Raw genomic sequence first — 13,213 nt, 5'->3', positions numbered from 1 at the left:
CGCAGAAACTATTTGGATGTTGCAGTTATCGATGTAATCACTCATACATCATGTAAAATCAAGTTGCCTTGCAATTGTACACTGCATGGATGAGATCAGAAAGATGGAGAAAATTTGACATGCTAACAAACAATACAGTGAATTGTGACACCAATGACAGCAGCAACAGCTTTAAGCAGACCTTTCACCATCTCCTCAAGTGGCAGCATCTGCATTAACAGCCTGAACATCAACGGCCATTGAAACCTACAGGGATAAAGAAAGATATTTCACAAGTAAGGCAAAGTGCAGAATAACAGGAATAAAGTGAAGAGTTAAAAAGGTGATACGTAAGGGTAGCAGTATACGATATTTCGTCAACAATCTGGAATCACTACAACATATACCATAGACAACCACAGTATGAACGAATGTCTAGTTGCCTACTCATTGCAGAAGCATTATAACTTTGGGATTTTGTCTGTTATGATGCCACGATGTTGGCTTTTTGGTGAAGAGGTGAAGACAACATATTCATTTGAAGGGGAGAATATTACGTGAGTATCAAAGTTATTGCCTTGGTTTGTACGTGATCTCAATTGAGTGTCAACTGTCAAGTGTCAACGAGCTAGAGCAGACATTTTTTCATGTAAACGTGTTACTATTGACGTTTCTTTTTTCTGACACTAGACAGCATAGCTTTTGATAATTTTCCACTCAGTTTAAATACGCTTTCTTTGCACATCTTTGAAGAATTTTCTCAATGCTACTTTAAGAAAATTTTGGGTGATAACTGTCAGTTTCTGTTTCAGCAACAAAGCTCACTTGTTTGATTTTTGATAATGTGTTCTTTTTTCTACTTCCGGTTTTCTCATTTCTGCCAGTAGTTTAGTAAATATTCATCTGACGCACAAAAGAACCACATATTCGTGATCCTCTTCAAATTTGTGGTAAAGTTCATGTTTGTTTTTTTACGTACGCGTACTTCCGGTTTCGAGAATGATCCTGAACTATAGTTCAGGAAAAATCTCGATTTTGACAAAATTCTGGATTTCGTTTAAATTACACCTAATCGACCCCAAATTTCACGTAGATCACGAATATTTGGTTTATTTTGTCGACAGCACAATGGTTAAGGCGCTATCGCTTACTTCCGGTCTACTTCCGGAAAATTTACATTAAACTAGCAAGTGGGCTTTATTCTCTGTACACTTCTAAGGATTGGATGCTAAGTTTTAGCTAACAAAAATGCGTATTTCAAGTTTTGTGAGTATTTTAAAAGATACCAGTCCTTAAATACTGCGTTTTGAGACATGTCAAATAGATGGCGTGTTAATTTAATTGTGTCAGCTATGAGCTCATGGCGGTTTGCTGTTAAATACGCTATATCTTTTCTTAAAAAATTACCAATGAATTCATAGGTAAATTCGAGTGATTTTGACTGTAACTTATTGGTGATGTGTTCTTTTCCGTGTATATGTTGGATAACCTTAATGTTTCTCATCAACTTACATGAGGAAACGTGAAAGGGTCTTGCGGCCTACCGTCAACTATTTTGTTCAAAATCGTTGCTGTATTCTTACTGAATGTGCCATCGAAATTATACAGGTAACAACCAACACTAGCTTTATTACAGTATTGCTGAAACAAATATTCTTTTTATCTTTTATTAGGATTCATCATAATTATCGGCTGTTTGTATCAGACTTGCTATACCACCAACACCAGCATGGACCAATCGCTCATTCCATCTTCTAGAGAACCTTGGATAACTGATCGGTGTTTTCATGTGTAAGTTCACTTGTCATGTCATGTGAAGTAGTGTAATATTTATTTGAAGTATTTTTCTGCACTTACATAGTCTATCTAATGTTTAAGAGACGGTTTCAAATACTGATAACTTTTATTAATTATTCTTTTAGATCATAGATGTCAAGCACATTGATGATACAAATTATAAACAAGGTAATTTTTATTTTATTTACAGGTTTAAAATTACGGGTTTCTAAATTGGCATGACAGACTTTATGAGAAGTCATGTCCTTTCAAGAAAAAGGACAAGGACTATACAGTCAACAAGGTTCCTTGTTTGCTGACCTGTTGGCTGCTACCCTTGAATCTCCCTTTTTACTTCCTTACACAGGCCATCTTGATTTGAGGTATTGCTTTCTATCGCTACAATCTTGTTTGAATAATGTTGTCATCCAAATAAATGTTCATTCTGCTTACAGGGTAGGCTAATCCTTCGCTACTTATCGTCGACTTCATCCACAGGTGAAAATCAACGAGAGAATGCTGTAATTCAAGAGTGATAAATTGTGTAGTTAGCTAAATTTCAAGTGCATATCTGGGTTCCCTTCTTTTCTGTGGCCCCGTTTCCCTAACTAACCACTAACCAACGTCCGCCGGTGGTCACTCACCCGCTGTGAAACCAGGAGGAGGGGAGGGCTCTGGTCGAACGGGGACTTGGAAGGCGCATGATCCGATGAAAACTTTTGGAGGGTCATGAGTCTAACCCGGTAGCCTAGTATGACTACATCTCCCCAGTAAAACTGGCCTCGTACTTCTCTCTTCTTCTCGGTCCAGATACTATCTCTGGGGGCCGTAGACAAAACCTACAATTGCATGTGCGAGTTAAAACAAAGCAACCCACTACCCAATGAAACAAAAAGCCATGGTTTATTTTTTGCGCAAATCTGCGTTAGTCAAGTTACAAATTTTTCTAATTCAACAACTCGCGTAGAATTTTGCATGTAATCTATTAGTGCAAATTGCCATTCCATTGTGTTTGGTTGTTAAGAAAATGGTTGTTCAAGAAACAAACAATGGGGTGTTCTGAGTAGCCAAAAAAAACTCACCATTGTTTGTTTTTTTAACAACCATCTTCTTAACTACCAAACACATAGGATAGCTATTTGCACCAGTAGAATAGATGCAAAATTCGACAGAAGTTATTGAGTATGAAAAACTTGTAACCTGACTGATGCAGATTTCCGCAAAATTAAACCAACGCTTTTTGTCTCATTGCCGCAGCGGTGGTGGCGGGTTGCGTTTTAACTCGTACAGAAGAAAAAATGTCTTGAACCGGACGCTCTGTTTATTGAATTATTAATATTTTTGTCCATTTTAGAAATAAAAAACTAGTTCAAAATATATTTTTTATTTGTTTATTTTATGTTAAATGTATACATTAATTAGGTATGAGATTAAAAAGGATGGGTATTAGGAGTTTGGATATTAGAAGTATGAGCATTAGGGGAGTGAGAGGGATGGGTAATAGCGGGTATAGAGATAATCTAGATCTATAGATATTTGAATTTATGTTGGGTTATGGGTTAATAAGAGTGTCAACACTGACTTTCACGTCACTATTAATTAGCATTTCAATTTAAGTCAAATCAACCCATCCCACCCCCCACCATCTTCCTCCTCGGTGTTTTCCAATCCCGAAAATATTTATTATTTATTTTACGTAAGAACTCCCCATATTCTATAACTTCTCAACATATAAACGATAAAGACACTTGTACCATTGAACAAAATACAGGATGCAACTTCCGCTACACGACGCCAGCACCAAGGAACAGCCTCATTTCAACTTGAAGAAAAAATATCTTTCATCGGCATAGGCTGGAACAACACGCCAGATTAGGCAGCAACTCTGGGAACGTAAACCTACAACAAAATTGAGATTATATTAATTTTAGCATCAATGAACAAAATGGTACGTTTTTTTTTTGTGTTCCACATAGTTATCCCAGAATTCTATGGCAAAATTATACGATACATGTTTTAAACAAAAATTTACATGAAACTCGTTAAAGATTTAAATACAAATTCACATTAGAACTTTGTTTAATGTTGATGACTTGACAAAACTCCCATGATGTTAAAAAACTAATCAACAGAAGCAAAGCTTTGTTCATGAAAACTTTAATTTTTACTTCTAAATCAACACATTAAATTTTTGAATTAACTGAATAAGATAGTCACTTAACTGACCTTCAATTAGTGCATGTTATTGAAGTTCACATCAAAGGGAAATGAGAATTCCGTGCAGCCTAAACAATTGGATACAAATGCTGGTTTAGATGGCTGAAGTTACATTTTTAAAAAGGTGCCTGCAATCAAACATTACAAATGTCATGATCAAAATTTTAATCAGTCTAATCAATAATGTTACCTTTAAGAACATTGTATGATGAAAAATTAACTAGCTGGCTTAACAAATCCACATTAGAATGCAGTGATGAAATAGCTTATTAGCTTAAGCCAAGAATTCAAAGGACTGTTAATCCTAACTAAAAAATAAATAAATTACTATCAAGCAATTAAGTCTTGTGACAATAAAAAAAATGGCAGAAGTAAAGTTCAACTAAGCAATCCCTCAGAATTTCTTTTAGAAATGTAACAAAGTAATCGGCAGTAGGCAAGCAATTGAAACAGTCTTAGCTAAAAGTCAACAGATATACTGTAAAGCAAGGAACTAGTCATCAACAAAGTAAATGTGTTGCCTTACCGTAAAAATTTTATCAGCTTTACTATTCAGAATTGTTCTCTATTGTTTCTGTAAGTGGGAAAAGCTGGTACGGGTAGAAAGCCAGCAAGAGGAACACCTTATGCCAGCTGGCTGCAACAAATCCATGAGCACGTTAGACAGCACTGCAGAAGCTCAGACTTCACCTGGCTGTGAAACCTATTTGACAAATTTAAATTTATTTAAGATGAACAGATATCTTGTGTAAAACAACACCAAGACAGGATTAAAGTTAAATTATCTAGTACCTTATAGTTTCAGAAATTTTGCAATGGGATCTAGAATTTCAAGTCAAGTCTATTAATTAAAAAAAAAAAACTAATGAAAGTTCAAACCAATGGATGGAAAATTTAAAACAAAGGTCCTAGTTGACTTCACTCAAAATACAACAACACTATGGCAAAGGGATCTACTATCTGGCCATTAATAACTAAATCTATAGCCTTCTAGTTGGAAAATGGAAAAACATAATTACTTCTTCTGTAAAGTGTTTCAGTATCAGATGAGACATACAGCTGGTACACATAGAAATGGAGGACATTATGGCAAAATGGACAGCAGTCAAGCCATGTGATCCGATGATTTGACCAAGGACAAATCAGAGTGCCTCTTAGCTATGAAGCCTAAATAGAAAAAACATGGTTAGTGGATGTGTAATGAATCATATTAACGACACAATTTTACTCGTTCTGAAAATTACATTTTCAGAAACGAGTGAAATTAGTTAACGTTATAAAACGTTATATAAATGTATTAACGTTCAAATTTTATTAAAGAGACTCTCGTCTCTTTAATCGTTCAAATTATTTCACTCATCTTTACACACGTTGCTCTGAAATCAATATTAATCGGTCAAAATGAAGGTCTCAATCTAATATGTCTTACAATTTCAAGCAAAAAGTTGGAGAATCTATGTAAAGCTAACACGTGTTGAAAGTTTAAAATAGTAAGAACGATACTTACAATTGAAATTCAGACAAGACCCTCACCACCGCCACCCAACACCCATGAAACCCACGCGGGAATGAAACAGACGACGGTTGAAACGCGATTCTTCCAGTCAGTACGGAATTCTCACACTAGGTGTCTCTGATAAAGAAAGAATAAAGATGCGGCTTTTTCAAATCAAAATTCCTTCAAACTGCATTCAGTTTGAAATATGGCAATCCGTTTTTGCCATATTAACTGTCAAGTTAACACAAACAGGAGTTTTTGTTTTCCTACCAAGAACTTTTGTGAAACATTAATTGAAAACTGAGAGACAACAGCCAATAGCCAAACGACATTTTAACATAAACTCAATTCATAGAATTTACAATTAATCCCTTAGTTTAGGAATAGAGCTCATTACTTCTATTTCTGAAAAGTCAATCTATTTCGTCAATTAATTTATTCTTTCCTCACCTCCGGTTCCTAAATTGTTCGCTAGCACGTTATCTATTAACCCGACGTCGTAAAAAAAAACCTGATTTTTGTAATCCAGGTTCAAACCTATTTCATACTTTACATAGATATCCGGTGAACTTTCCCAGACATTGGGAAGAAAACAAAGCTCTTATTGTGAATTTCGGAATTTCCACAAATGTTTTTGTTGTTTACGTGCGGTGTGTAAAAATGGTAAGTGTAAGTGTTGATCTCGAGATCGGAGCACGACTAGTTCAATAATAACAAAAGTTTTACTTGCTGTAGGGGGGAAACAAATCAACCATTAACTCAAACATGTGTGCATGTATATTTAAGGAATAGTCAACCGGGTGATCATATGAATTCCATATCAACAACAGTCAAAGAGGTTTTCACAGACGACGAAAGCTGATTTTTTTTTTTTTTTTTTCAATTTCGAAATTCTATACTGAATCCACTGTGTTAATTATAGTTCCCATCTAATTCTGGTCAATGATACAGCTCCGTATCAAAAGATTGCGGAGATCACTTCCTTGGCAACAGTTTGTTGTCACACTCAAATCATTCCCATTCTGTTGTCCCAGGTGGTTTGGCCGTCAAATCGTACAAGACCCTAGAAATTCCAGGAACGGTCAGGACAGCTTCAACCATCTTGTCTACAACCTAAAGAGGAATATTCGAAATTTTAGAGTAAAGTCAACTGAAAACTTGAATGCACCTTCTGCTTACCTCTTGCGGCAAATGCGTGTTAGGAATTGCAGGTAGTCCAGTCATGAAATCTTGGGAAATGAAAGGTCGAAAGACGACCGAGCGTTGGCATGATGGAATCCGTTGACTCGAGTCCCGGTCGAAGTGGAGAGGGATTAATACTACTGGCATCTGAGCGATCTTCTTGTAACAACCAGACTCTCGGAATATTTTATTAGCTAAATAATCCGCCTCTCTCAGAGTTGCCAAAATATTATTCGTTAGGTAAGTTGGAGTAACGTCTGTCACCGGCTCGCGAACAGCTTTGCCAAAAATGTAGCAAACGCGGTTAACATTATGACATACACGGGGTATTAGGCGAGCATAGGCGGCAAGATCTTCCCAGTTGATTTGTGTTTGATCAGAGCTCAGTGCCACACAGTAACTGTACGTTCGGCAATCCCCCTAATGATAACATGAAATTAATTCGCTATTCGAGGAAATACCTATATCGACTAAGAAATAAGGTTCCGCAATAAAGAAGCTTTAATACCTGAACACCAACAGTGCGGATGGGTAGTAACGTAGCAACAAACTGGTTGCGGTTGGAAAGTTCTTCCAAAAGTTGGCGATCCTCCTCTGAAGTAGCAACTTCAATCCGGTTGAGCAGTGCATGTTCCTTGGCCGCCATGTTAGCATAATCAACCATTAAGCGGATCAGCACTTGTGTTTCACCAAAATCGGCTTCCATAAACGATTCCTCGGCGCAAATAATTCGAATTGACAAACCGGGGCCTGGAAATGGATGACGTTCAAGTAGTTCGGCGGGTAGACCCAACTCACGACCTAGAGCTCTCACTTCATCCTTATGGAAATCTGTAGTCAAATTGAACAAAATTATTGAAACATTTAATTGGAAATAAAATTGTAGACAGTTTACCTTTAAGAGGCTCCACAACTCGGCCATGATGACGCAACTGACGGACCATTTCCGAATCGTTGTGGTGGGTCTTGATGGCATCAGCACGAGAAGAAGCCATGTGCGATGCCGATTCAATTAAATCCGGCCTCAAAGTACCTTTTTAATTTGTTGAAATGACGCAAACAAACAAACAAAACTTGTGTAAATCGTAAATACCCTGTCCAAGAAGCAAATTATCCCAAGTGAGGTTCAAGTCATTTGCCGTCCTATCAGCCACTTTGACAAAAGTGTCGCCAATGATCCGACGTTTCTCTTCGGGATTAACGGTCCGACACAGAGACAAGGTTTGCCGACCGTGTACGTTGGTGGACGCATCATAGAAAGTTAAACTAGCTTTCACAACCTAAAAAATGACGAAACATTAAACGTCTGAACGGCTGGCATCAGGATAATATAATGAAGGGCTTTGACTGTAACAAAATACAGGAAATTGAAAGGAAAATTGAACCTAAAGAATTTGACATGTGATAGGACGGCATATATTATTGAACGATCACAGAATGCTGATCGGTAGGGTAAAAAATGGAGAGAAAAAATCTCAGATTACCCGAAGATTGAGACCAAGTTGCTGCAAACTAGTGACGACCTGCTCAGATTCGTCTTTTCGCAGGAAGCCGTTGTCGATGTGAATGGCCTGCACCCGTGAGGAGTCTTCACCCTGCTGAAGTGCTTTATGAAGGAGAGCTGCACAGACAGCGGAATCGACCCCGCCACTGACCAGCATGAGCACAATTTTATCGCGTCCGACCGTGCGCCGGATGTAATCGATACATTGCTGCTCACGTTTCTCTAAAGTGAAACCTCCTTTCAGTCCGCAGATTTCGAACAAGAAATTATGCAACATCTTCCGCCCTGCAAGTTGATGCCAATTATTAAAATCAATGTTTTACACAAAGGAAAAAGGAATTCAACACTGTACCGTTTTCCGTTAAATCGACTTCAGGATGGAATTGGACTCCGTAAAGACGGCGTTCAGAATCAGCGATTGCAGAAATAACGTGGCGAGAAGATTTCGCCACGCAATGCAGGCCATCTGCAACTTTATCGACGCTATCACCATGCGTCAATAGCACTTTTTGTCGAGTATCCAATCCCTTGAACAACGGACACTCCGTTTCAACTTGGATCTCGAACTGACCGTCTTCACGAACATCCTTCCTCTCCACAGTTCCACCTAATGACGTGAAAGATTCCCGCTACTTTTAAATTGATAACCAGAAATGTATATTTATATTTGTTTTACCTAGTTCCTTGTTGAGCAATTGCATTCCATAGCAAATTCCAAGCACAGGAAGACCACATGTAAAAATTGCAGAATCGTATTGCGGTGCATCAGCCGCATAGACTGAATTAGGACCTGTTTAAAGATATGCACTTATGTGAAGGTTCATATACCAATATTACTAAAACAATGCATCAAACTGATACAGAATAATATTACAAGGATTACAAGCAGCATTGTTTCAATTGTTTCAAGCGCTGTTCAATAAATTTGCCAAGTAAAAAACAATGGATGTTTAAGATTCACTGTAAAATGTTCATTGTTTGATCAACTTACCCCCAGAAATAATAATTGCTTTAAAGCCTTGTTGAAGCAAAACTGCAGCTGGAGTCTCGAGTGGTAGAATTTCAGATTCCACACATTGTTCTCTTATTCTGCGATCAATTACCTAACACATAATTTAACGTTGGAATCTATACATGGAAAATTTAAAAAAAAATGCAATCAAATTCACCTTTCCATACTGTGCCCCAGCATCCAAAATTGCAACACGTTCACCATTCACGGGAGTTGGACTGAGATTCCCATCCACTTCATTTCCATTGTTTGCATCCATAGTTAACTATTATGAAAAAGAAAGACATTGGCTTATTGATTGATTGAACTTTACCAAGATTACAAGAATTTAAAATAAAATCAACTTACACGAGACGGCGTAGCTTGTTATTGGCGGTTCAGTAAGTGGTTTTCTATTCAATGGCGAATATATGTATTCTAAATCTTTCCTTCACTGGATTACGAGGGATCCTTAAGTACAACTTGTTGGAACGGTGGTGTTAGAAACACTGAAGTCACTAAATATACACCCTGAGCATGTATTAGTCTCGGCAGGTCTCAGGAACAGAATCGGCATGCAGGACGAGCGAGCCGGGATATTATAAACAACTTGGTCGACTGGTTGTCATGGGCAACGTTTAACAATGGCGATTTTTCTCAACAGCCGATTTTTGTTCTCACGACAAGTATTTTAAATTTATATTCATGCAAATTTCTGTGTAATTTAGTTTAACGATTTTTGTGGGTTATTACAGAGGTTTTTGACAAAAACTTGTTTTACGAGTTTACGGCAGTTCTCACATGGATCAAAATTATCACAGCACAGTGTCGAGGATAACGACGATTCTTTACCGGTACCAGGTGTGCCTCACCAGATTTATAATGGAATGCTCACAAGACAAGTCAAAGCCGTAAAAACATTTTCACTAGGAACAAGTTGTATAGGACTCGGTATGCAACCTGTACTTTATGAGGTATGGTTGGTGTGATATCTTGAGCTTGAAAATGAGATAATCGATGATTCCTCTAATTGGGTTTTAGCATGTGACTTCTCAGGAGACTAGTTTACCTTTGGTGGTTGCACTTTATTCGGCTGTTGGAATATTCACATTTGTCACACCATTTCTCATTCACTTTATTACAAAGAAGTATGTCACTGACATTATGTTTGATCCAGTTACAGAAGAATATACAGCCTCAGTTTATAAGTTTTTTCCAATTAAAAGAAAGGTAAAATTTTGTATTTTTTATACTAATTATTCCAAATCTCAACAATGAATGTTTACAGATAAACTTTAAACTGGAAGATGTAACAGTTCCTGAGGTTCCTGGGGCATTCACAACACTTCGTGTGAAAAATGTACCCTTGTTATGCATCCCAAGTGATTTCTTGTACCCAGAACACTATATAAAATTTATGGGCTATGACAAACCTGTAGACTTCAAACTGAGTACTCCTAAAGATAAAAGTGAGGACAGCAATAAATCTTAAAAAAAACTGTATATATGTGTAATAATAAAATTGTTGCAAGTAACAGAAAACTGATGTAAATGTCTCAATTTACTATTTAGGTGTTTTTCTTTTTCAATAATAAAATATGCTTTTACTTGTTGATGAAAAAAGGACTGAAAAAGACTAGGAAAATTAGTTTTAATCATTCCACATCAACCCGAATAATACAAATAAAAAAACGAACGATTATTCAATATACATTTAAACAGGTTCTAAGGCAGAAGTACTTCGCTCGCTGTTTATTGCGCTTATTTATTGATTAAGAATACAAAATGATCCGTAAAAAATATATACTTAATTTACCAAGTTACCCAATCGTACGACCCACGCCCAATCACTAGAAACTTCCGATTTTGCTGGCAAGGTAATTTGAATACCAGGCGGTGAAACGACCCACTTGATAAAGAAAAGAAACCTTTAAACGTAAATTTTAAAACAATCTCATCTTTATATAGATTACTCACGTCAATATCAACGTCTTTATCGTATCCAATTAGTGTAATGTTCGTATGGGAACTAACTTCAGGCGCTCCAAGGTTTAACACATTCGATTGAGGCCAAAAAAGTACAATGGCGTACACAGTTTTACCATCCTTCGACGAAGTATACCTACACAAATTCAAAGTTGTTATTATTCAACAACACAAATAATAACATTTAAGTTAAATGCTTATACCAAACATCAGGAGTAAACGTGTCATTCTGATACGTCCAGGGCACTGTGGAGTATATAGCTTCTCCATTGATCTTTAGCCAATCACCCATCTGACGAAGGCGCTCTTCAAAAATTGGAGCAATTAGCCCATCGTGCGTGGGCCCAACGTTCAGAAGCATGTTTCCTCCGCAACTCACAGTACTAGCTAACTCTTTGATCAGTTCGTGCGTAGATAGAAAATCAGAAAGATGGGCGTTGCGGCGATAGCCCCACGAGTTCTTATCAATGGTCAAACAGTTTTCCCATTTGTGTGGCAAAAGCTTTCCTGATCCCAATCAAGTTGATTAGTGCGTGGGCAGCAGATGTTGAAAAGGTTTTCAATTAGCAGAGAACTGTTATTGTGTGTTACCTGGATTGAAGCGATCATCACAAGTGTAGAAGCCACCATGGTGACAGGCGACGCCAGATCCCCACCTATCATTAACAACAACTTCCTCTTGGACTGGGCTATCATTGTAAAGCCAAGCAATAAAATCGGTAGAGTTCCAGTAAACGTCGTTAGCTCCTTGATCGCCATCGGACCAAACTATACTCGGCTTGTATTTATTAACCTGAAAAATAAAACCAATAAATAAATATTAACGCCATAAAATAAAGCCTACGACAAATCAGACTGTCAACAAAGATATTACGATTTCGTATAGCTCTGGCAGCGTCTTTAGTTCCACAAAATCCCGGGTCGTAAAATTGTTTTTTTCATCCTGCTGGTAAAGAGGATGAAACCATTCGAATAAAGAATGGTAAAGACCAAACTTTAAATCCGTAGAATTTCGGATTGCTTCCGCCAAATCACCTATGTTGAAATCAAAATTCGTATGATGTAAAACAGTAAATATTGAAAAATTTCCAAGAATGGTTCCCCACCAACTAAGTCTCTTTTGGGGCCCACATCCATAGCATTCCAATTCCAGGAATATTTTGAAGGCCAAAGTGTATATCCTTCATGATGCTTACTAGTTAAGACTACATACCTATTTGAAAAAGATTATAGAAAGGCTAAACTAAACACTTCAACAGAATTTCTTTTGTGCAACCTATTGTAGTTCACCAAATTGCATACCTTGCCCCAGAATTTTTGAATATCTCAGCCCATTCCAGTGGATCATAAAACTCTGCTGTAAATTTTGGTGCAAACTCAGCATAACTAAAACCAGGTGGATAGTTCCTTTTCATGAATTCTTCATATTCAGGTTTTTTAGCCCCTGGAAACAGAAGTGTATCATCTTTTAAATATTAAAAAAATTATCACATGACTCATGAAAAACTGTGTACCTTTCCAATACCACCAAAACCATTCTGATCCATAGGCAGGTACAGAAAAGACTCCCCAATGAACAAATATGCCAAACTTAGCTTCATCATACCAAGAGGGTAAAGGTCTGCTGTCGAGACTTGTCCAATCTGGTGTGTAACCAATCTGGTGGTGAGCCTTGTATTGAACACTTGATTTTTGCAACTCTATATTATTCGTTTGTGGGTTACTATGACTAGTGTCTTTGAAAGGCACCACCACGACATCAAAATATGAGTCAACATCGTTTGACTCGACCAATCCGGCAAAACTGACTTGAACTAACGATAGAAATACAAGAGCGATTGCCAGCGGCAACTGCATCATTTTCACAGATAAAAATATTCGGTACACGAATAACAACAATTAATCCATTGGCCAAGGATGTTTCAAAGTCTCAGGATGGTCTCAGTAACTAAAGACTAAAGCCTCGAAATCAGCAAGTAAGCTACCGACACTTGGACCTAAATAAACAACACAAGTTGAGCAGACGAATTTTGTTGTCCTCTCAAACTAATTGCGGTTCAATTCGTAGGTCCCAGATGGC

The 13,213-nt window shown here is 37.3% G+C and overlaps 3 protein-coding genes and 3 long non-coding RNA genes across 8 annotated transcripts; 2 read left to right on the top strand and 4 right to left on the bottom strand.

Annotated features, from left to right (window-relative positions):
• Positions 1 to 11: 11 nt before the first annotated feature.
• LOC124200169 lies at positions 12 to 794 on the bottom strand. The gene is made up of 2 exons (XR_006877181.1): positions 537 to 794; positions 12 to 246 (listed from the first exon to the last, which is right to left on the bottom strand). It is a non-coding gene; the product is annotated as an uncharacterized LOC124200169 (long non-coding RNA).
• Positions 795 to 1,544: 750 nt separating this feature from the next.
• On the top strand, positions 1,545 to 1,994 carry LOC124200155. Its single transcript, XR_006877172.1, has 3 exons — positions 1,545 to 1,587; positions 1,653 to 1,770; positions 1,967 to 1,994. It is a non-coding gene; the product is annotated as an uncharacterized LOC124200155 (long non-coding RNA).
• Positions 1,995 to 3,141: 1,147 nt separating this feature from the next.
• Positions 3,142 to 5,558, bottom strand: LOC124200154. 3 transcript variants are annotated; one of them, XR_006877169.1, is made up of 7 exons: positions 5,480 to 5,547; positions 4,992 to 5,139; positions 4,765 to 4,813; positions 4,499 to 4,675; positions 4,163 to 4,280; positions 3,982 to 4,100; positions 3,142 to 3,654 (listed from the first exon to the last, which is right to left on the bottom strand). It is a non-coding gene; the product is annotated as an uncharacterized LOC124200154 (long non-coding RNA). The 3 variants fall into 3 exon arrangements; XR_006877170.1 differs by lacking the exon at positions 4,765 to 4,813 and having other exon boundaries at positions 5,480 to 5,558; XR_006877171.1 differs by lacking the exon at positions 4,765 to 4,813 and having other exon boundaries at positions 4,163 to 4,276.
• Positions 5,559 to 6,224: 666 nt separating this feature from the next.
• On the bottom strand, positions 6,225 to 9,657 carry LOC124200149 (GMP synthase [glutamine-hydrolyzing]-like). The gene is made up of 11 exons (XM_046596283.1): positions 9,517 to 9,657; positions 9,326 to 9,433; positions 9,148 to 9,259; positions 8,833 to 8,946; positions 8,509 to 8,763; positions 8,137 to 8,441; positions 7,746 to 7,932; positions 7,548 to 7,685; positions 7,161 to 7,483; positions 6,650 to 7,072; positions 6,225 to 6,583 (listed from the first exon to the last, which is right to left on the bottom strand). Exons 2-11 carry the CDS (start codon positions 9,425 to 9,427, stop codon positions 6,482 to 6,484), a joined length of 2,061 nt encoding a protein of 686 aa, XP_046452239.1. The 5' UTR covers positions 9,428 to 9,433; positions 9,517 to 9,657; the 3' UTR covers positions 6,225 to 6,481.
• Positions 9,658 to 9,694: 37 nt separating this feature from the next.
• Positions 9,695 to 10,707, top strand: LOC124200153 (transmembrane protein 70 homolog, mitochondrial-like). The gene is made up of 4 exons (XM_046596289.1): positions 9,695 to 9,833; positions 9,903 to 10,121; positions 10,189 to 10,377; positions 10,436 to 10,707. The coding sequence occupies exons 1-4, from the start codon at positions 9,792 to 9,794 to the stop codon at positions 10,637 to 10,639; spliced, it is 654 nt and encodes a 217-aa protein (XP_046452245.1). The 5' UTR covers positions 9,695 to 9,791; the 3' UTR covers positions 10,640 to 10,707.
• A 177-nt stretch (positions 10,708 to 10,884) lies between these two features.
• Positions 10,885 to 13,171, bottom strand: LOC124200150 (alpha-L-fucosidase-like). Its single transcript, XM_046596284.1, has 8 exons — positions 12,648 to 13,171; positions 12,436 to 12,577; positions 12,240 to 12,346; positions 12,008 to 12,168; positions 11,725 to 11,926; positions 11,337 to 11,640; positions 11,125 to 11,269; positions 10,885 to 11,056 (listed from the first exon to the last, which is right to left on the bottom strand). Exons 1-8 carry the CDS (start codon positions 12,991 to 12,993, stop codon positions 10,955 to 10,957), a joined length of 1,509 nt encoding a protein of 502 aa, XP_046452240.1. The 5' UTR covers positions 12,994 to 13,171; the 3' UTR covers positions 10,885 to 10,954.
• Between the last annotated feature and the right edge of the window lie 42 nt (positions 13,172 to 13,213).

The sequence above is a fragment of the Daphnia pulex genome, chromosome 8 (assembly GCF_021134715.1).
Source record: "Daphnia pulex isolate KAP4 chromosome 8, ASM2113471v1".
Taxonomy (NCBI): domain Eukaryota; kingdom Metazoa; phylum Arthropoda; class Branchiopoda; order Diplostraca; family Daphniidae; genus Daphnia; species Daphnia pulex.
The sequence above is the reverse complement of the archived record's forward strand: the minus strand, read 5'-3'. Positions and strand labels throughout refer to the sequence as shown.